This window comes from Cylas formicarius, unplaced genomic scaffold, assembly GCF_029955315.1.
Source record: "Cylas formicarius isolate icCylForm1 unplaced genomic scaffold, icCylForm1.1 PGA_scaffold_3__17_contigs__length_32017465, whole genome shotgun sequence".
Taxonomy (NCBI): Eukaryota; Metazoa; Arthropoda; class Insecta; order Coleoptera; family Brentidae; genus Cylas; species Cylas formicarius.
In genome coordinates, this window is record NW_026844326.1 from 29,138,329 (window position 1) to 29,161,483 (window position 23,155).

Here is a 23,155-nt window from a genome sequence, read left to right on the forward strand (position 1 = left end):
TAACGGAAAATCTGGATAACATTTTAATTGGCTGTAACTTTTTTGTTTATAGAAAGAAAGATTTATTTAGCCATTTTTTACATAAAAAGTCTTTACAACAAAATGGCGCGTAAGTAGTATAAAAGAAAAAAGATTTACGCTGATAACTTGTGGTTTTGGATAAATAAATCGTCTAAATAGAAAAATTACATGCGTCATCCTCATGCCATCCTCAGCAAAGGATTTAAGATGCCTCAGCAGGTAAAGTCTAGTGGACAATCTGTTACAAAGGGGTTCGATATGTGATTCCCATGTCAACGATCTATCCAGTGTGACGCCCACTGGGACCTGATTCAGATCACTGACTCCAAGGGGAGATCATTAATGTATATGTCGAAAAGTAGGGGGCCGAGGATAGAGCCTTGCGGAACACCGTACCTGAGATATCAAGGTAAACAAAAAATTTAAATGGATCGCCCTGTATATTATATGTGTTTAATAGAATATAACCAGCACCTTCACGGGAACGAAATTATAGAAAATTTCGAATTATCGTTCGGGCGATTATCGAAAGACGCGCTTGAAGCTCGCCATAAAGTACGCAAATATCGTTTAGAAGTCATCCTGTGTAAACGCAACTCCAGATTTGATAAGACACTTAGCTTTAACTTCAGATGCTCTTCCAGCCTCCAAGAGAAATATTTATGTTAAGAAGAAAAGCGTTTTAGTTTCAGATAAGCAGATTCAGATGATCATAAAATTAACCTGAGTGAATTAAGCTCCTCCGATTCTGATGATTCCAGCTAAATTACAACTATTAAGATACAGATATTGATAAAGGCAACACAAATTAGAGTTTTGCTAATTTAATATGTTGTATTTAATTTTTGTTTTGTTTTTTGTGTTTGTATTACTTAATTTTTACCTGTGGAGATTTTTGTCGTATCAATCCAGAAGTAATAGAAATGACACAATCGGCACTGCATATTTTATATTTAAGATATCTTATATATTGCTTACGCTTAGAACTTCCTAAAGTACAACGGAAAGAGGATTAAATAATTTGAAGAAAATACATACAAAATGTCTTTTAAGAGCTCTGCAAACATTTCTCATATCTAATTTTATATTTCATGTCCGTTGAAATCTATTTTGAACCCACAAAAATGATTCATTCCTTCATAATGTGGAACTGTGTAGAAATTTAAGATTATTTCTTAATTAATAGGTCGGGTTTAAACTTAATTTACTAGAAAAAAATCCAAGTCACATTTGACTTAATTAAATTTTTGGAAAAACTATGATTTTTTCCGGTTTTTCTCTATGTCGTGGAGCACTGTGCGTCGTAGCGAAAAGGCGAGACTTATAAGATGGTTAGGCGTTTGCCGACTACATTTTTTCAAAGGTGCCAAATCCCTTTCGTTTTGGCCGTCAGTTTGGCAACGATGCGCGAACGTCTCGTTTCGGCCTAAACACAAATGCGTTCGCGTCCCGACGTTTCAGTCATCGTGGTAGAAATATTATCTTCAGTTCGAATGTCGGTAATGCGCGAATGTCCTCAGATGACGTGCCCAACGTAGTAAAAAGTAAGGAAGAAGTTGTCTTCGATTGTATTACCTCAGTAGATACATAAAGAGAGTTCAGACGAACAAACGCACGTTGCAACGTATTACGTCACGGGCGACGCAGCATTTTCTACGTACATCTACGTACAGGGTGGGCACTTTATTAGGGGCTTGTACCTTTTTTCAGTAATTACCGATTTTAGAAAAAAAAAGTTTATGCAAAACTTTATGGTTTAATTAATTTTTAAAATTTTTATATTATTTAATTTTTACATATACATGGTGACCGATAAGTGCTGGAACGATATTAGTTTTAAAAATTTAAATGGAACATGGAACAGCCTATATATTTTGATATTTTTAAAATCCTTAGCAAGAATAAAGGTAACTTTTATAGAAACTACTTATTCGAATTTTGTGTAGTTTATAGAGAAATTGAGATTATATATTTTTTTATGAAAATTATGTTCTTAGTTAATATGGTCTTCCTGGGCTGGCAGTAACGACTACTTGATCAAATTTTAAACACATTTTTAGACTAACGATCGGCGATGACTACCTATTTTTAAATTATGCAGAAAATTAAAGGTAATTTTTTAAAATTTCAACTTGCGGTATTCTTTTTTTTTAATGAGACGTCCATGTTTTTGATGTTTTTTCTCAAAGCGAGTCAAAATACCTATAGTTTGGTGTATATATATGTCCCATACCCAAACCTTACTATGCTCTTGTACCTAAATCTTTGAAGTTTTTAGGAAAATTATTTTAAAGGATTTTATAATGGCATATCTTTCTTATATTTTATTTAGTTATATTTTATATTTATATTTTATAATAATTGTTTTAAGTGAAATTATAATGAAGTTACATTATTATTACTTAAGTTATAAATGTATAAGCTACAAGAAAAAACAGATATGCTTGAATGTTTTTTATAGAATTCGAAAAGTCCAGCTCTGGCTCTTAGAGAGTATCAAAGAAAATTTCCTGTAAGGCGGGTTCCACAGAAGAAGCTATTTCGAAACATTTATGCAAAGTTTAGGCAAGATGATAGCCTTCTGCCAACAACCAAGAAAAGACCACGACAAGTTCTCATAGAGGGGAAGCAGTTGGATGTACTACTACAAACATAAATAGTAAATGAAATACCAGCTTGTGAACGTGCTAAAATTAATATGGCAGCAAGACGGCGCTCCGTACCACCGGGGAAACGATATCACTGAATTTTTAAACCAAAATTACAATCTTTAGATAGGACAAAATGAAAACATCTGGTGGCCACCTGGAAGTCTAGATCTTACCCCACTGGACTTTTTTTTATGGGGGACAATTAAAAATATGGTATATAAAGAAAGATGCAGTAAGGTAAATGAACCACAGAGCTGTATTAGAGAAGCTGTAATGCAGTTACAGTTACTGTTGTTTGTTGCTTTTACTGTCACTTGTTTTAAATTTTTAAAGTTCTATCATAATTATACATATTATTTTACATGGTTGACGATATAAAAAATTATGACGTTTTAATTTAATATTACCTTACCCACAGTTGAAGTTGAAATTTTAAAAAAATGTCATCGCAGATCGCGGAAGACCATACTTATTAAGAACATAATTTTGCATAAAATAATTTAAATTCTCAATTTCTGTCGAAACTACACAAAATTCAAATAAGCAGTCGCTGTTTGGTAAGGATTCTAAAAATATCAAAATGTATAGGATGCCCCGTTTAAAATTTCAAAACTGATGTCTGTCCAGCACTTTTCGGACACCCTGTATATATATAAAACTTTTGTATAATTTTTCTTTCTAAAATCCTGAGAAAAGGTACTGGCCCCTAATAAAGTGCCTACCCTGTAGGCGTTTTAAAAGTTGCGCGTGACGTATTACATCGCCACGTGTGTTGGTCTGAACTTCCTCGGTTTAGGTTATGTTCGACTTTATTCTCTCTTTGCGCATCTACTTACCTCTAACCTATTGTGTAAGTTTGTTTTTGTTGGCTGTGAGAATGCATATTAATAGGTCGAAGTCCGCCATTTATATTTATTACGCACACCTTCATACGTCGCACAGCGGCGGCGCGTCACGTTTTCGTTCCATTCAATTTGTCGTCGAACGCAGAGAGTAAAATTGAAACGACGCTCTCTATCTCCATCACTACGTGTTTTCCCTGTGGAATATTTGGCTGGGGGGGCCACCCGCAAATTATTTATTTTAATTCTAATTTTTAAAAATGCCTCTGCGTTCGTTTCGAAACGGGGCGTAGTGATCTTTTCGTTCCTTTTATTTATACAGGGTGTTATTTAAATGCTCGACCAAACCTATACGGCTGGATTGTGCGTGAACATGTAAACAAGATGTTTAAAAACTTTCGAGGAAATATCTTAGTCATATTAAGCGAAACATCGTTTTTTTTCTCGATAATTTTTTTTGTTTATTTGGTCAGCCGCGCAATAACCTAACCAAACTTTATACTTTGGGTATCGCGTTTGTTCGTACTGCGTTTCAGTCGCTATTGTATGGTCCCGCAGCTTCACAGAATCAGAGCCCTCATTCAGATTGTGATATTTCCATATAAACGTGAATAAAAACGCGTTTTTTGCAACGTGCGTTTCTTATTTCTTCGTCGCCTGGGCGGCGCGTATCGCGCTCGTCACATCGACCGCCTCGAACCTCTTCGTCGCGGCCAGGAGCTCCAAGAACGCGTCGTCCGTCACCAACTCGTGTGACAAAACGCGCCCGTCGAAATCGGGGCGACGGAGGCGCTCGTAAATGCGGGTCGCTTTCTCGACGATGCTGCCGTCGTCTCGACGTACGGCACTGGCGACGACGGTCATCACAGCATCGAGAGGCGCGAAAAAGGCGACGCTAGCGTCGTCCGGTACATTGTCATCGCTGCAATGCAGATGCAATTGTAGAGAAGCAAAAAGAGTTTACGCACGGCGTTATCCGCATAGAAGAGTCCCCGATGCAAAAACCTTTTCAAGTTTATGTAAAAACTTAAGAGAATATGGCAGCTTCATAAAACCTAAAAGAGATAGGAACAGGACGGCTACAAATGATGAAAATACTGCTGCTGTAATTCAGCAGGTTGATAATAATCCCAAGATATCCCTATCAGAGATAAAAGAAAATACCGGTGTTAATATAAGTTCTTCGTGGAGAATTCTACATAGAAACTCTTTTCACCCGTACAAAAGTAAACTAGTTCATAAACTAGAACCAGGCGATTATGCTAGAAGAATGTATTGCTTAGCGACATTGTCCGATTTGTATAGCCAAGATGCAAATTTTCTCTCGAAAATTTTATGGAGCGACGAAAGTCGATTTCAAAATAATGGAATCGTTAATAGACACAACTGTCGTTTTTGGTCCGAAAACCATCCTCGTTGGATTACAGAAAGAGGTAACCAACGAATTTTTAGTATCAATGTTTGGTGCGGCATATTAAATGGATTCCTTATTGGACCTTACTTTTACGAAGGAACTTTAAATGCAGATCGCTATTTAAGATTTCTTCAAACTACACTTCCGGAACTATTAGAAGAAGTGCCTTTTGACACTAGAATGAATATGTGGCTACAGCAGGATGGAGCGCCTGCACATAATGCCCAAATAGTAACGAGGTATTTGAACCGAGAATATCCCAATAGATGGTTTGGTACTAATGGACCGGTAAGGTGGCCGGCGAGGTCCCCGGACATTACACCACCAGATTATTTTGTTTGGCGCGACCTAAAAAACGTTATCTATGAAGAACCTATCGAAGATATGGCTGATCTCATTAACAAAATTAGTGCAGCGTGTGCCGCTATCACAAGAAGGACTCTCCTACAAGTGACCCAAGCTCATCCGTTAAAAGTTTTTGATAGTTGTGTTCGAGCAGATGGACATAATTTTGAACAAAATTTTTGAAATGTCTTATTATGTAGTTAATTGCAATAATAATTTTGGTTATTAACTTGTAGGTATTTTACTGTTTTTTCACTTATTTATCATGTTATCAGAACTAAATCGATAAAAAATAATAAATAAAATCATACTAAAATAGTTGAAATCTATTGTTTGTAATTGCACTTAAAACAACTGCGATAACAATGGCATTCATGGCATACTTGTAAAAATAAGCGTTAATCACATTTTTTATTAATCAAGAAATTTTTTAAATTGGTATAACTTAGAAACGGGTAAAGTAAATAAGTTTGAGTAAATAACAAAAAAGTTTTTAAATAATATGTACTTTTGTATGCGCGTATTTCCAAAGTCTCTGCAATCGAATAATTTTTCGACGCGTCGCGACGCCCAGCTCTTTGCAGGCGTCGAATTTTTTAAACTTTAGGAAATATCTACTTGACCCCAGACTTTGACTACTTTTTACATAAATTAAATATTTCTTTTCGTTTTGGAGTTATTGGCGTGCGGAGTTTTAAGTGAAAAACCCTGTATACCGAAAAATTACAATAAAACCTTAATTAATATTGTTGTGAGAATTTAAGTTTAATAATGGAGAGATATTTAAATCTAATTGATGGATAAGCAATACATTTGAATGTCTCATTTTGTTGATCTGTATGGCTTCCAATAAATTTAATTTTATTTTGTGGCTGTATGTAAAATATCAAAATTGTCGTCAAAATGTATTTTTCTGTGTCAAAGTGTGTAGCATTATTAGAATCTAGACTATTGTTTTTATATATAAATATATAAATTTTAGGACATGATCCACATTTCAACCTGTAGACTGATTTTTGAGGTTTTGGGCACTTCGTTTTATTGTTATTAAAAAAAAATTCTAATGTGTTCAAAATCTCAGGTTGAAATGCGGATCTTGTCCTAAAATTTATATTGGGCAGGTAGATCCACATTTTTGACGACAATTTTGACATTTTACATATAGCAACAAAAAGTAGAAAATTAAATTTATTGGAAGCCATGGAGATTAACAAAATGAGACATCATCAATCCACTCAGTTTGGAAAGAATATAAATATAATGCATTTAAATTTCGTAAAACTAAAAAACTTTTGTTTTGTTTGGATTTTTGAAATAGACATAATCAACACCATTAATAACGAAGTCGTCGAAAGGGTTGAGAAATTCATTTATTTAGGAAGCAGGCATGAGAGCATTCTGTAGAGATCAAATGTCGCATAGAAAAAGTTCGAAGCACTTTCACTACCATGAAAATCCTATTCACCTCAGTTTGGAGCTGAAAAAACGAATAGCAAACTGCTACATCTACCCGATACTTCTGTATGGAATGGAGAGTTGGACAATGTCGAAGGTCACGGAGAAACGAATTAATGCCTTTCAGATATAGATTTGCGGAAGATTCCCGAAGCCACCTGAGATCGATCGCACAACAAATAACGAAGTTCTGAACAGAATGAGATGCCAGCCGCAATTAAAAAATTAAAATAAATATCGCCTATTACTAAACATCATGCAGGGCAAGGGAGATGGAAAAAGTGGCCCGGGTAGAAGGCGAATCTCCTGGTTGGCAATGGTGTGGTGCTACCTACTAAAGTTTGAATAACGACGATGCCTGTCTTAAATCATTAAAACCGTCGACATAGGGTGATCTACATTAATGTATATTGACCTGTCGGCGTCCGGTACCGCGTCGACCGAGTGGGCGTCGTTGCCGTCGCGGACAACGTCCTCGACGAGGCGATCCACGAGCCCTCGGGCGGTCTTCAAGATACGCTGCCGCGCTGCGCAGTATCTCCGTCCCACGTCCGCGTCCCGACACACCCTCTCGCCTATAACCAACGCCAGCGCTTTGGCGAATCCCGCCCCTACGGATTCGTCCTTGCAGAAATCGAGCAGCAGCTCTTGGTACTTGACTGCGCGTCGGTCGGGTACGCGGTACACTTTACGCAGCACCTCCTCGGCACCGCTCCACAACTTTATCCCGTCGAAATCGCGCTCCGTCACTGTCAGCGTCGCTTCCGGATCGCGCTTCCGGAACCACACCATCGCCCGCATCAGTTCTTCTTCGCCGGGGTAACCCAAGTTGTGCACGACGAAGTCTTTCCAATAAACGTACTCGAGACCTTCTCCGAACAGTCGTTCGATGACTTTTTGCAAACATTCAGCGTCCAATCGGGACCACGGGGTCGGAACAGACGGCTGGCACCACACCACGTCCTGCAGGAGGTACGTGAAGGCGGCGGAAGGCATATATCCGGTCGGGCTCAGATCGAGCAACACGTCCACGAAACGAGACAACTGGGCGGGGGTGAAACACGCACTTTCCGCTTCCCGTTTGGGTTCACGCACGCGTTCTCGGGCGACGTACACCGTACGAGCGTTCCTAACCTCAAACTGCCCGTCGACTGGTTCCGTAGCTTCGACGGCGGAAGCGAACGCGTCGCAGACATACGTTACGTTCTCCATCTCTGTCGCGTACTCGGCACGGACGTCTTCGAAGATGGCGCGATACGCGTCGCGCACCGTCGCGATAGTCTTGTCGATATCGCGAACGGCGACGCGTTTTAAGAGGTCGAGTCGCAAGGAAACGCGGGCCGTTTCGCCTTTGACGCAGCGTCGCCACTCTTCGAGCATCACGGCGGCATTATCGGCGATCGAGACGTCGTCGTGGTCGGCGGCGGCCGCGACGCCTAAAGTCGGGTCCATACGGGTTACTGAACCTCGTAATAAACAGTGGGCTATGGTCTGTTCATAGGTATAAGAAAGTGACCAATTGCTTTTGAATGGGATTATCCAAGGGTGGTCATTAACATACAATGCAACAAGATTATTACCTAAAGTTTCGGAATTTAAATTCAGGTAAAATTGTGGACCGTAATAAAAAATAATTTTATACCTACCTGTGTTTAATATTCCTTGGTTTGGTATACTACTTAGTTCAAGTTTATTAATAACCATTCTTATTTCGTGTGTAATACAGCGTGTGTTGAATCGTGTGCGAATTATGCAAAATATAATATGGCGTAAAATTTACCAGTTATACGAGGAACAAAGCGTGTATACATTAGATATCTTAGGAGGCTTGAAAAAGATGAAACCGGTGTTAAACGTGGCAGAACTACCTTACGGAAGTGTGTATTCAACTCATGGGCTTTATATTTAAAAAAATTGACAAAAGGCAAGTTTTAATGGAATATTTTAGAATTCGGAAATGGTGACTGGCCAATTATTTACTTGGATGATACCTGGTTCGGCATTTATGATACCCCGGAAAAGGGTTAGGATGACTCAACTGATAAGTGTAAAATAAACGCGCGATCAAAAAGAGGTAAAAGAATAACTATTTTGTATGCTGGCTCTGAAGATGGTCGGATTCCAAAAAATATTAAAGATTCTTCTCTGGATTACCACGAAGACACCACCGCTGATTTATTTGAAAGTTGGTTTAAAAACAAACTAGTTCCAAACATTCCTCCTAATACCGTCATTGTAATGGACAATGCAAGTTACAGTAGACAGTTGACTAAAACCCCTTCCTCATGTGACACAAAAGCAACAATCCAAAACTACAGTAGATAGATAGATAGATAGATAGATAGATAGATAGATAGATTATTTATTCACAAAACCAGGTGATACAATGGATGTTTCGTCAATAAATACAAATAATAAATTACAAGTTTCATTGTAAAAACAATGTATATCATAATCTTAAGTAATGTGTAGAACGAATACGAGTATATATTTATATAACAAACATGACAAACAAGTTAATGTAATTTAAAATAAAAGAGAGTTTACATTAGAAAAATCTCGGTAAACTTTTGACGTTATTTACGATGCTCTCAGGTACGCTTCAAATTCTTTCAGGCTGTAGAAAGCATTGGCCGTCAGGAGCCTCTTGATGTGTTTTTTAAATTGATTTATAGATAAATTTTTTAAGCTTGGAGACAGCAAATTATAATAATATGGTCCCGCGTAACTTAGTGATTTTTTATAAAACATATGGTTGAGTTTTGGCTTCAGCAGATGTTCTCTGTTGCGAGTATTGTAACTGTGGACATCAGTATGCTTCCTATGTGAATATTTATTTTTATGTGTGATCAAAAGTATTTTAAATAGGTATATACAAGGCATTGTTAATATTTTGAGCCGTTGAAATGTCTCTTTGCATGATTGCCTCGGAGGAAGTTTAAGAATCAGCCTAAGTATTCTTTTTTGCTGTATAAACACTCTCTCAGCATCATTCGCTTGTCCCCAATTCACAATATTGTGTGAAATGGAAGAGTAAGCTGACGCGTAGTAAAAAGCTATTAGTGCCTTCTCAAGAAATGAATCTTTAATTGTTAATATTGCGAAAAAGGTTTTATTTAGTTTATTGCAGACATTGTCAATGTCCCGGTCCCATCTCAAGGAGCTATCAATATAAGAACCAAGAAACTTCGTGGTCTGATTCATTTCCAATGGCGAACCAGCAAAACTGATCGATAAGCCAGCTAAACGTTTAATGTGCTGACCAGAAAAACTCAACCACGACCGTCTTTTCTACATTCACGATCAAATGATTTTGCCTACAGAAGTTATTAAACTGTGAGACAACAAGAGATACATCATCCATCAGCACTTCTGCATCTCTTCCAGAGACAAAGACGGACGTATCGTCCGCGTACATAAAGACACGACAGTCACTGTTGAGAAATTCCGGCAAATCGTTCACATATAAAAGAAATAATAATGGACCCCAAGTTCCCCCCTGAGGCGTGCCCAGGCTGACGCTATAAAGGTCTGAGTACGTTCCATTTATTTTGACACTTATTTTCCTATGATTCATATACGATATGATCCAATCATTGATAGGCCCCCTGATTCCCAAGCACTCCAGCTTCTTTGCCATTATACTGAAGGTTAAGGAGTCAAAGGCGCGCGATAAATCGAAAAAAACTCCGATTACTGTCTCTCCGATATCTAGTTTATCATAAATATGCTGAACAAGTTCATTTGACCCCGTTTCCGTAGAGTGACCAGCGCGGAAACCATGTTGCACATTTGTTATTATATCTTCTTGCTCTAAGAAATGTGTCATTCGATTGTACATGGCTTTCTCTAGGACTTTGGAAAAACAACTTGCGATTGTTAGTATAATAAAGACATTCATTTTCACGAAGATTATACCAAAATGCAATTAATTGAGGTTCTACAAAACTTGAACTTACAAAAGGAATACGTCTGTGATAATTATGCAAAAAATCTAGGGCATGCAGTTTTAAAGCTTCCACATTATCACTGTATATTTAATCCCATTGAACATGTTTGGCACCAACTGTAATCTGCCATTCGTCGTAATAATGTTTTTCCCCGTGTTAACTCCAATGTCCTCAAACTTATAGAAACCGAAGTCTTTAACAAAGTTGGGCAAATTCTGTTAAACATATAGAAAAAGCAGAACAATCGTATATCCATATTGCAAATAATATGGAACAAATAATAGTTAGAACACCCGATGATAGCGATAGTGATACTGATATATTATGCGAATAATTTTAAGTAATTTAAGTGGGTAATAAAAATAATTTGTAATTTTATTTTAGATTTAGACATAAATACATACATAAATGAATAAATATTGTTTAGTATCTTTCCTAACAAATCCCCAAATAATTAAATTCTAAGCAAAGTACGGACCTGTTCGGCCATATTTCATTTTTATAGCTTGTCCGGATCTTTCCTTAATTCGTTTCAGTTAGTCACTTTCTTATATCTATGAACAGACGTTATCCAATACTACACCTTTTCCACGTTTTCGCGACGACGGTGCCCTCTTCACGGTATCGACGTTCGCGATGTCATTCGTCGAAGTCACGTGGCACTTTTTGACGTGGGACTTCGCCTTTTCGACCATACCGTCGAGCTCGGATTCGAAGTAGGCGAGATCGGGCTCGCGATCCACGTCTTTCAGCGACGGATCGATGACTGCGCCATCTATCGTCGATAGAAAACGCAATTATGGAATATCTACACGTAATTACATTTTTATTCTAAATTTCACCGTCAGCGTCGCCATCGAGATTAATTATAATAGGATTTATGTTGTTTTGTATAGAAGTGCAAGAGTCTTCAATTTTTATATTGTGCTCTACCGAACTCCATCTCTCAATTGATTTGTTATTAATTACATTTTTCATCAAATCTATGACGCTAGAACGTAAAGTAACGTTTCTTGCTCTGACCTTGGATTTTACTTGGTTCGTAAAACAGTATGTCAGCCAAATCATCGCATACTTACCGTTTTTTAAATAGAAAATAAATACCATTATCTAACAAATATTCCTGGATTTCGCTCTTGAACTTGATGAGGCTGGTGCTTTGCGTAGCAAACACCTGTGGTAGCTTGCGTCATCCATGACAATACATTGACATTGTTTTGAAACCAATGTTCAAAAAGTTCGGCACTTGTATCATCAAGCAGTTTGAGGTAAATCCGTCTTCTGAGCCAGCGTGTATTATGCTGATGCGTTTTCCTTTATCTGAAGGTCCTCTCGATGACCTCGGTGTTTTATCAAGTTAAATTATGGATCTGTCGTCTAATCTATATCTTTTAATTTCTTGAACTTAATAAAATCTCCAGTGTGATTCCACCACTACTTGCTTTTTGTCTGTTTCGAGGTACTTAAATCTAATAGAGGGTGGCACGGCTTATTTTGATATTAAATATAATTAATAATATTAAATTGTTAAATCCTGATCGCTATTGTCGATACGGTGAGTTTAAATATCACTATGCTTATTTCTTTTCTTCAATTCTCCACTATTAAGAATATCCCTTGTCGACGATATTGGCGTTTTTGTAAGTGGGCAAGTTTCTTTATGTGAATAATGTTAGGTAATTTAAGTAGGTAATAAAAATAATTTGTAATTTTATTTTAGATTTAAACTTAAATACATACATAAATAAATAATATTGTTTAGTATCTTTCCTAACGAAAAATCAAATAATTAAATTTTAAGCAAAGTACGGATCTGTTCAGCCATATATCATTGTTATCAGTTAGTCACTTTCTTATATCTATGAACAGACTTTACATAGTAAAATGCGAGCCAGTTTCAGTCAAACTCTGAAGAAGCCAACAGGATGATTGGCCAAGAGGAATCCAAAAGCTTTATAAAAAGTATTACAGTAGCCTGTGGAAGTTTCTTAAAGAAAAAAGGTAATAACGGTCCGTCGAAGGAGACAGACTATACCTATGGCCGCGTATTTCACGAACGGCAGCTCCTCCTTGAGTGAGTCGCGCGTACGCGCTCTCTTCGTGAACACCCCCGAGAAATAGTCGCCGACGAAGCGCACCGTTTCGACGAATCTGCCCATCTCTATTTGAATCATCGACACGTAGACGTTCATCAGTTCGCGGAGCAGATTCCGAACCCAACCTGATTCGACGAGGGCGCGGCGTCGTGCCTCCGACTCCATCATGCTACGGTCGCACATCTCCGACAGTCTCTCTCTGAACTCTTCGATTCTAGAAGAAAAACTGGGCATTGCGTATATTTGGTTTCATCTTAAAATTAATAAGCTACTGCTACTAATGAACAAATGCATGCAGTGTACGAGGTTAGCGCCAAAATTTCCCGGCATGACATACATGCAGCTCCAGTATCACGATAAAACTTTGTCTTCTTTTAAATATGTATCTTAGTAGGCTGCGAAAAAAAATTGAATTCTTGCGTCAAGTGGTGGTCAAGAGGTGGTATTGAGTGATCGACGTTTAAAGGTCAAGGAAACCTCAGAAATTACTAAGCTTTCTGAGACAAGTGTTCGTCGAATCGCGCACGATCATTTAGGTATGCATAAGGTTAGTGCAAGATGGGTTCCTAAAAACCGTTCGGCTATTCAAAAACAACGCCGTGTCGAGTGTGCGCGGTCTTTTTTGGAATTCTGTGGGTCGGAACCGAAATCTGTGATAGAAACTATTGTACTATTGTGACGGGAGATGAAACTATGGTTCTCTATTATGACCCTCTATCGAAAGAAAATTCAGAGTCTGCCAGTCAACAACAAAGGTGATGGCCACGATCTTTTGGGATTGTGAAGGAATTCTTTTGATAGATTTTAAAGAAACTAATACCACTGTCAATGGTAAATATTACGCAACATTACTACATAAATTGCGAGACTGCATACGCGTAAAACGTCGAGGAAAACTGACCAGAGGCGTGCGTCTTTTGCACGATAATGCACCTGTCCATACTTCTGGTGTTGCACGAGCTGTATGAACTTAAATTCTCACAACAACATTAATTAAGGTTTTATGGTCATTTTTCGGTATATGTAGTAGCAGGTAGTTTTTAAATATTACATTTGATAAAGACACGGTGTTGTCGAAACAATTGTCATGTCAAAATATATAATTTCGTGAAAATCTGAACTTTCAGTTCTTATTTATTTTAATGTTTAATTTAGTTTTCAACTTAAACATTTAAGAAGTTAAATGGAGTAGCTTCTGCTATACTCCGCCTCTTCGCTACTGTATATTTGTATATAACAATATACAACAATAAAGGCAATTTATTATTATTATTATTATTATAATGCGGCGATTTTTTGACGGTGTGGTCTGTGTACGCCAATCCCACGGACTGTAGATGATCACCTGCAGTGCATCTCGACCTTGAAATCGTCATCGCCGCGACAGTCCATGTCGAAGTTGTTGAACGCCGTCTGAAACCGTCGCAAATACTCGAGCTTGGGGTCGGGATCGGTCCCGACCTCCGCCATGCGGTCTTTGACGAACCGAACGTACCGCGGTACCGAATTCAACATCAACCGCCGCGCGAACAACGCCTGTTTCAGGTCTTCGACGTAGATTTCCTCGACGCACTCCCATACCGTGGCCAACGCGATTTGGAGCTCGACTGGAGGTGTCGGAGTCGAATACCGCCAGCCGGGATCCCCGGCGATCGCGGGGGCACTTTCCAGTGCTCGTTCCGGTACCGACGGTATCTCAGTAGGTACTTTGAGGTCTGTCAAGCGGAAAGAGTGCTTAGAGCTGCGCGGTGACGTACACCACTATACGATCCGGAAACCCATAGGAGACACGAAAAAAGGTTTTTAAAATATTATAATTTTGTCGATACAGGGTGTCCCAAAAGTGTCCCCCGACATCAACTTTGTTATTTATTTATTTATTTACAACGGCAAGCGGTTTACCCGATGAGGATGACGAATAAAATTTACAATGTCTAATGAACTGTGTATACAAATTGTTAATGTATATATGTAATATATTTTATTGTATATAGTGCATCTTCAATGATATCACAAAAAACAAAAATTGAATGGTGTAATTCTCCGTCCAATTTGTTTTTGAAAAAATTACTACTTGTTGGGCACACTGCGTCTTCCGACAAGGCGTTCCAGGTATACACCACTCCGTTGCACAGGAAGTTTTTTTCTCGGTAGTTTGGCTAATTTTTTGGAGCGACCTCGTAGATGGATATTCGGGTCATTTTGAAAGATGTTCAGTTCACACGAATAATAGTCTTGCATCATCTTGTAAGTCTCAATTAGATCGCCACGTAATCTTCTTTCTTTCAAGGTTGTTAAATTAAGCTTTACAAGTCGTTCCCAATAGGAATCATTAGATAAATGGATTCGAACTTTTGTTATTCTTGCTTTAATGAAGTATTGTCTGACCATATTCTAATTTTAGACGAATGAAAGGCTTATAAAGTTTTACTATAGCCTGAGATGATCTATTAAGAGAGGCCTTCTTCATACAAAACTCAAAAGAATTAACCTGTTTAACTACTTTTGAAATAGGTGTCCCCGCATTTAAAATGGAACACCTGTAGATATCGACATTTTTGGAATCCTTGTTTAAAATCAATCAATCAATTTCTACTCGAATTTTGCATAGTTTGGGCAAAAATTGAGGTTATGTGTTCTTTTTTCATATTTCGATTGCCCCATATAAAATTGTGTTGTGACGCTACTGATCCAGGTATTGCAATGAAAATTTAACCACCAACTAAGGAGATGATGCACTACTCAATCAGTTTGATAGATGCGCCTCAGCTTATACAAGGTGTCCCAAATAGGTGGTGCGGTTTTGGCGAATTCAATTAACAAAATCTCAATATCAATTCCAAAAAAAATGTACTTTTTGAGATATTCGAGCTTTAACATAACACCCGTATAGATTCTTGTTGAATTTAAAGCTGCCCATATTAGGTATGTTGTTGGCAAAGGTATTTTTTAAATAGAAAAGACATGATCCTACCTCTTCTAAAGATAAGATAATAATACTTCAGATATACGAATAAAACCTAAAGCTGACAATATAGACTTTATAAGTTTATAGGCTCACTAACCAAAGTAACAAATTTGAATAAATAAATTAAATAAAAAAATGTCCGTTAATTTGGTCCATAAAGTTTAGTTAAAAATGTTTCTCTTAAAATGCTCGTTTCGCCTGGCATCAAGACAATAAAGGAATATCTAAATATTTAAAAATTTAGCTGACTATGACATCACAATGTTTTTATGACGCATTCAAGTATATAAGATTTTATCGTTTTACATAATTACTATTAATAATAATAATAATTACTATTTAAAAAGTTCATAGTTGTCAATTTTTTTTAGTTAATTATAAAATGTTTCTTTAAATATGAATTCTGCAGTTTTATTGCACCTGTTAAAGTGTGTAGTATAGAGTTGATTTTTCTCAAAATCTCCACGTATTAACGGACACCCTGTATTTTTAGCAATAAGTTTCACTCTTATATCTGGAGTAGTATCGTGTCTTCGCTATTTAAAAAATATCTTGTTTTTTGTCGTAGAATTGATGCCTGAATAAAAATATATCGTGTGCCATTTGAAAATCCTGAGATTTTGTTAATTGAATTCCCCAAAAAGGTACCCTATATAAGCTGAAGCGCATCTGTCAAATTGATTGGGTAGTGTATTATCTGTGTTCCATTTAAAATAACAAAGTCGATGTCGGAGGGGACACTTTTGGGACACCCTGTATCAACCAACCAGGAGAGTCCAAGAAATTTTTGTACGAAACTTTTTTTCGCATGCCCTGTGGGTTTCTAGATCGAACAGTGGATGGTTTTGTTTGGCACACGGTGTACACTGCGTCCCGAGACTTTAAGGTGGACTCAGATGACAACATTGAAGCTCTAGATCCTCGCATTTCTAACCGTAGAGCACAAATATTAAGAATAAAAAGTAATCCTTCTTTTACCACTCCAATTTTCACTACTAGGTTTACTGACAAAAATTTGAGTTTAAACATTTGCTTCCGAAAACGAACTGGTGTTTTTTTTTATTCGAATTACGATGTTTACTACCTATCGCAAATTCTATGCACTACTTTTACTAACCTTATTCACATATTGTTCTCCCCTAAAAAGGTTTCCGGGACTGAATGGAAGGCCCCGGAAAGTTGGTTTACCGAGTCAGTTCGTAAAAGAAGAGATCTCCTATCGGCAATTGTTGCCCCTTTTCAACTATGTACGTTAGACAGAGAGAGATGTATTATTGAATATGTTTTAAAACGTTGTGTTGTTTATTTAACTTTTACAATTGATCATTAAGTAGTTGATTTAAAGAAAAATACTGTAATTGGAAGAAAAATCATCCAAGGATGGGGCTTTTAAGAGGATTCTATTTTTAAGATTAATTTTGACATGGATAGTTGAAAATCGTACAATTGGTCTTTTAAATATATTAATATAAAAACTGTAAAAACCACTGAAGTTCATGGGAACGCTATGTAAAATTTCTATGGGAAAATTAAATTATAAATGTCACTGTAGCATTTAAATGGTTTGATATATTGCATAACATTTTTCTGTGTATCAGTTTCTGGGTATATTTTTGCAAAACAACATGAATACATTCACTGACATGACCGTGCGAATTGACAAACGTCAAAATTCAAACCGTGCGGTACAATCTCCGAAAACATCCGATCACTCCCGAACCGGCGCGGTAGTATACCGGAAATATCCGAAGGGGCTCGGATCCGTGGGAAACGAAACTCGCGTGGTAAAGTGACGCTTCTCGCACACCAGATCGATGTGTAATTAGGTATTTCGCGAAAGGGACAAAGAGACTTTTCCTCGAATTTTAATTATGTTCGCGCGCGCGCTTGTTTATCGGGACCTCCAACCGTAAAAATCTTACCTTCCGTAGACGACTCTCCGAGGATCAAGTTCCGTAGCCGCGTCGCGGCGTCGTCGTTGAACGCGTCGCACCGAAACGAGTGCCGCACCCCGCACCCCGCGTAAAACCGATCCAAAGGGTCGTCGTCGTCGTTCGTAACCTCCCCCTGGCCCACCACCTTAACGTAGGCGGTCAAGAATGTGCCCGCGGCAACTTCCCCGTCGCCGGGCCTCGGCAACAAGGTGGACCTAGTGCGGGAGTTCACCTCGGCGCCGTCGCCGTCGTCGTCGTCGCAAATACTGCACTCCTCGCGTCGTGCCGCGTCCGGCACTACGACCCCGGTGAACGTCTCCTCCATAACCGACGCTTGCGCGAAATCCGTCGGATAATTCACCAGGACCCAACCGCGCGTCGGCGCCGGCGTCGAGGACAAATATTCCGCTAGCATCGCGGCCACAAGGTAGTCGGTGAGGTGATTCCCGGCGGTGAGCACCTCGTAGGCCGTCTTGCCCAGCTGGGCGCAATGCGAAAGACGCGTGTCCTCCGACGGAAAGTGAGCCGGCGTCTGCACCGACTTGCTCTCGTGTTTTGGGCCGGCGTCCTCTTCCGCCACCCCGCGGTGGCCCCTTTTGGCCCCTTTCCGTGGCCTATCTGCCACTCGGGGTTCCTCGACCTCCTTCTCGCTCGGCTCCGCCTCCTCGACGTAGGCGGCCACGCAAGCCTCGACGACGCGGTCCACCTCGACCACGGAGACGGCGACGTCGTGTAGCGAGCGTCGCAACGCCGACACGGCGGCGACGTCGTTCAAACCCCTAACGGACGCCCTGACCGGGACGTGGGGCAGGCGGGGGGGCTTGAGACGCCGCGCCGTATGCTTGGCTTCGAGCACGCGGTGCACCAGGTGCCCGAGGACGTTGAGGCCGCGTCCCACGTCGTCCAATTCGTCGCGGCTGTTCCGCACGAATTGCCCAATCGACCACGGGGGCTCGAACGCCACGTAACGCTCGAACTCGACCCGGTCTATAACGTTCTGTCTCGCGATCTCGTCGGCGACGACGTCCACGGGGATCGTCGTCGTCGCGTCGACTATTTTACCGACCGGCTCCACCAGGTCGAAGATCGGCTGAGCGGCGACGAAGATCGTCTTCAACGCGCTCGTCTCCATTTCAGTTAGGTCGCGGCCGTACGTGCGACGGTATTCGGCCATTTTGAACGCGACGTCGATCATGTCGTTTAGCGCGTCGGCCGCCATTTTCTCACGCATCTCCTCCTTCAGTCTGCGTTTTTCCTCGCGCAATTGCCGGTGGAGGCGAGCGACACGTTCGCGTTCCAGATAGTACGCGACCTTCGATTCGTCGGCGGCTTTGTCCTTCATCAGGGCGGCGCTCGCGACCTCCGAAGCCCTGAGGTCGTTCAGTCGGCCGTCCTCGGCGACCTTCTCGTCCAGCAGGATCTCTTTTTGGTGTTTGATCCGGCCCAGTTTCGACACCACGCGTTTCTCGAAGTCGCTTTGTTTGGTTAGGATTTCGGCGAGGTCCTCGTCTACGGCGCGAGTTTTTTCCACCATCGTTCTGCGGTTGAAATCGGAAATAGTCTCCGCGTAAAAGTCGTCGCGGTTTTTGAGGGATTTTGCGCGTTCCGTCGATTTTTCAGTCGTCACTGGCCTGGCCCCTTGGAAGACAACGCCACGGTTACGATACGTGATATTATACGACCGAAAATTTTGTGAAAATAAATAAGAACTAAAAGTACAGATTTTCACGAAATTATATAATTTTACATGACAATTGTTTCGACAACACCGTGTCTTTGTCAAATGTAATATTTACGAACTATGGTCTGTTCATAGATATAAGAAAAAATGTAGAAAACACTATTGAGACTAAGGAAGTTGTAAACACTGTGCCAGCAAGCAAGCATCTTTAGAAGAAACCGCCACATTGACGAAAATTCCAACGTCAACTGTATGGAAAATTGTGAATAATTCCATTTCAGCGAGGAAAAAAAGAAGCGAGTGTAGATGAAAGTGATCAAGATATAATACGGCGTAAAATTTACCAGTTATACGAGGAACAAAGCGTGCCTACATTAGATATCTTAATTAGGAGGCTCGAAAAAGATGAAAGCGGTGTTAAATGTGGCAGAACTACCTTATGGATTTTAGATTTAAAAAATTGACAAAAGGCAAGTTTTAATGGAATCTTTTAGAATTCGGAAATGGCGGTACTGGAATATCTAGAAAAAAAAATAGGATTTACAGAGAACAACAAAGGCCAATTATTTACTTGGATGAAGCCTGGTTCGACACTTATGATACCTCGGAAAAGGGAAAATGTTTTTGCACTGGATCTTCCGCGTCTGCTGGTTAAAGAATTTTACCGACCGGGTGAACGATTATGGAGGATCTTTACTATCAAATCTTTACTGTTCAAATGTAGGCACGGACTTTTACTCCTCTGCTAAGTTTGAAGTTTAGATCTGCAAATTTAGGACACTTAACATATTTCTCATTTAGCACGGAATATCGGGCACACCCTGTACAATAGGCGAAAACCTTAAATACAAAAGTTTTTGCTGTCTATGCGGGCCACATTGCAATATAAAAGAAAGCGAGATCTGAATCATAGTCTTTCAGTTATAACCAATTTTCAATATACGGGGACCCATTTATAAGTTTTTTGGAAATTGCGGCGCACCCTGTATATTTTTAAAAAATTATCAAAAATAAAAGTTTATGGAGCCGTATCTTCTGAGTCTTCTGGTTCAAGATTTTTTTTTATCTCAAGCGGTTTTCGAAAAATAATGTTTTTTGTAGACCCTTGCAGTCGCGATTTTTTATTTTTTTAGAATGCTTCCCGAGCCCCCAGCCCCCCATTTTCAATAGGTTCCGTCAAGGGGCAGAGCTGCATTTTTGTGCCAAATATGAAGTCGATTGCTTCAAATTTCGAACACTTATCGTGTTTCATAGCAATGTTCAAAAAACAGTCGAAAATCACGAAAAAAAGATGGATACCAGCGTCAGATAAGGGCCATTTCTTATAAGCTTATGTGCTTCGTGGAGGGTTAAAAATAAGGCAAATTTTAATTTTGTAGTTCCAACGTTTCGGAAGTTATTCAGGAAAAACTAAAAGACGAGAATGGAGAACGGAGAACGAACAGTCAAAAAACATTTTTTTTTTATTTCGACGGTAATCATTTCTGTACCAACGGCGATCCCGTAGGACTTACCGTTACCGAGATATAATTTTTTTATACGAGCGTAGATACTTTCGAAAAATTCGATTTCATCGATTTTCCAAAGTAACAAATGACATGACCAGAGTTCGGAAGTAAAGTGTACGAAAAATTGTTGCAAATGTCAAGTCAATTAGGCGTATAATCTACGACGCTTATAAAGTGACTAGTGTTTGAATCCTAGGAGAACTGCATAAAAAAGTACTGACAAACTTAAAAATTAGTTGTGCCAAAGAATCGTTGCGTACTTTTTTGAAGAAAATGGTTTTTCAGTTGTGCACCATAAACGTCAAGTGCTAATGGAATCTCAAAGAATTTCGCAACTGATACTTTATTATTATTACATATAATATTTTGTATATTAATAATGATACTAAGTAGAAATGTAATAAATTCTTACTTTGTACTAATGTTTTTATGTACATGTTTCAAGAATTGCTAGGCGAAAAAGATTGAAAACATACTTATATCCCGCTTGTTAGTGTAGGTAGATAAATTACAAGGACGGTCCTGGATTAGTTACGGGTTTTGGCGTAATAAACAAAGTTAATCATTGGGTCGGTTGTAAAAGCACTATATTTCTGGTCGAAGTACATAACAAACAAAGATATGACATGTCGCCGTTGGAAATTGGTCCGGCCTGCGCATGATGTCACGTGCAGATAAAAATTTTAATTAGAACATCATAAAGCCTTTAATCGACAAGGTTAAAAACATAAAAATTCCTCAAAGTTTCCTTTGACGTCCATTTCCTAGCACTCCACCGATTGATACAATAAACGTAACATACAATATTCTTACCCATAGACAATTAACCCGATCATAAAACGAGTTCTACAACATGTGAGAATAGTAAATGCATAAAATGGTAGCTCAGATGACCGTCTACAAAACAGTTAAACCCAAATTGGCCCATCCGTTACACGTTATAACACGTAACATGTAAACTTTCGAAAAGAGTTAATATTTTGGGTTATAAATGTAAAAATAAAATAATTTGGTGTATTAAAAGTCGTACCTTTAAAATCAGTTTATTTTACTAGTTTGTTTTGGTTTTTTCTACAGGACATAGCGCCCACATCTTATTTGCTAACCAAATTTCATGCTATGGCGTGACTTTTTGAACAAATTACCATTTCAACTACTTAAAATTCAAAATATTCGAAAACCAAATTGCGATCTGGCGATATAACAACGATCTAGTACTGCTTCACAAGATTGTAGGCTTAAATGCTTCCTAAAATCTCAATCTGTGAGGTGTAATTCGGGCATACGTAAGGTTATACTAACAAGGCACAGAATATAAAGCGATTGCAGCGCGCGTAGTTAGAGAGAACAAAAAAATCTCGGACCATAAACAGAATTTTCCAAGGTACACACCGCTACTATCCCCGAGGCGTTTTCGCGAGTCGTCAACTACGGTCCCGCGCTCTCTGCTACTCAAAAATACTTCCCTTGCTTCTAGGCACCGCTTTTGCAAAGACTGCAACCTGTCTTTGTACCAATGTATGACGTCGCCGCTCGACAACAGCGGTGCCGCTAAAGCGTTATCGAACGACTCTTCGGGTTCTGTTTTTTCCGTACGGTGAACACTTCTGACCTTAGAACAACAACGAAAATTCGTTGTTACGCCACTGAATTACGGTTACCTTGAACCTTCCAATTTTGCTCTCTGTCCAGCGCGTGAGAAGGCTGTCCGCTACGAAATCTAGAGCGCCGCGTTCCCGCACTTCCAACAGCACCTGATAGAATAAGTGCATCGAAGCCGTCCCCACCCCGTGGGCAATTTCGTAAATTTCATCTTCTTCGATCGCGATGTCGAATTTGTGCCTTAGCCAAACGGCGATCCTTTTGAGATTATCATAGCATTGCTTGATAACATCGGAATCTTCAATCGTCTTCAGTTCCTCTTGGCCGATAATGTTGTAACTACGCAGCAGCTCCGCCAGGAGGCGCCCGTTAGCAGTTTTCAAAGCGAACGCGTCTGGGCTCGTGTCTAGGATTATACCCATTCGGTGTTGGATCCATTTTGAAATAACGTCGCTCATGTTCAATTTTTTGACAACCGCTACGGTTTGAGATAAATTTGACAAGTCGATTATTACCATTACACTCGTGGCTCAGGATGACGTAATATTTTGTGCACCTGCATTATCGCAGCGTTAACCATTCGAGCGTAAAACAATAGATTTCGATAGAAAAAATAAAAAGGCATGTCAGAATATTTTTAATTTTTTGTTTGCCATTTGAAATTACCGGCACCCGGCGCCCAGATCGA

General features: G+C 39.3%; 1 protein-coding gene across 1 annotated transcript; it reads right to left on the reverse strand.

Annotated features, from left to right (window-relative positions):
* Positions 1 to 62: 62 nt before the first annotated feature.
* LOC132700140 (uncharacterized) lies at positions 63 to 23,046 on the reverse strand. Its single transcript, XM_060667270.1, has 8 exons — positions 22,527 to 23,046; positions 22,258 to 22,477; positions 17,665 to 19,314; positions 14,120 to 14,489; positions 12,714 to 12,988; positions 11,262 to 11,453; positions 7,144 to 8,164; positions 63 to 4,436 (listed from the first exon to the last, which is right to left on the reverse strand). The coding sequence occupies exons 1-8, from the start codon at positions 22,983 to 22,985 to the stop codon at positions 4,157 to 4,159; spliced, it is 4,467 nt and encodes a 1,488-aa protein (XP_060523253.1). The 5' UTR covers positions 22,986 to 23,046; the 3' UTR covers positions 63 to 4,156.
* Between the last annotated feature and the right edge of the window lie 109 nt (positions 23,047 to 23,155).

Excerpts from the sequence above, each read along its gene's own strand:
- LOC132700140 (XM_060667270.1), bottom strand. The coding sequence starts at position 22,985 with ATGGTAATAATCGACTTGTCAAATTTATCTCAAACCGTAGCGGTTGTC. Across the intron at positions 22,478-22,526 it reads GCAAAATTGGAAGGTTCAAG|GTCAGAAGTGTTCACCGTAC; the intron begins GTAACCGTAATT and ends TGTTGTTCTAAG. Across the intron at positions 19,315-22,257 it reads ACGCCTCGGGGATAGTAGCG|GGGCCAGGCCAGTGACGACT; the intron begins GTGTGTACCTTG and ends TTGTCTTCCAAG.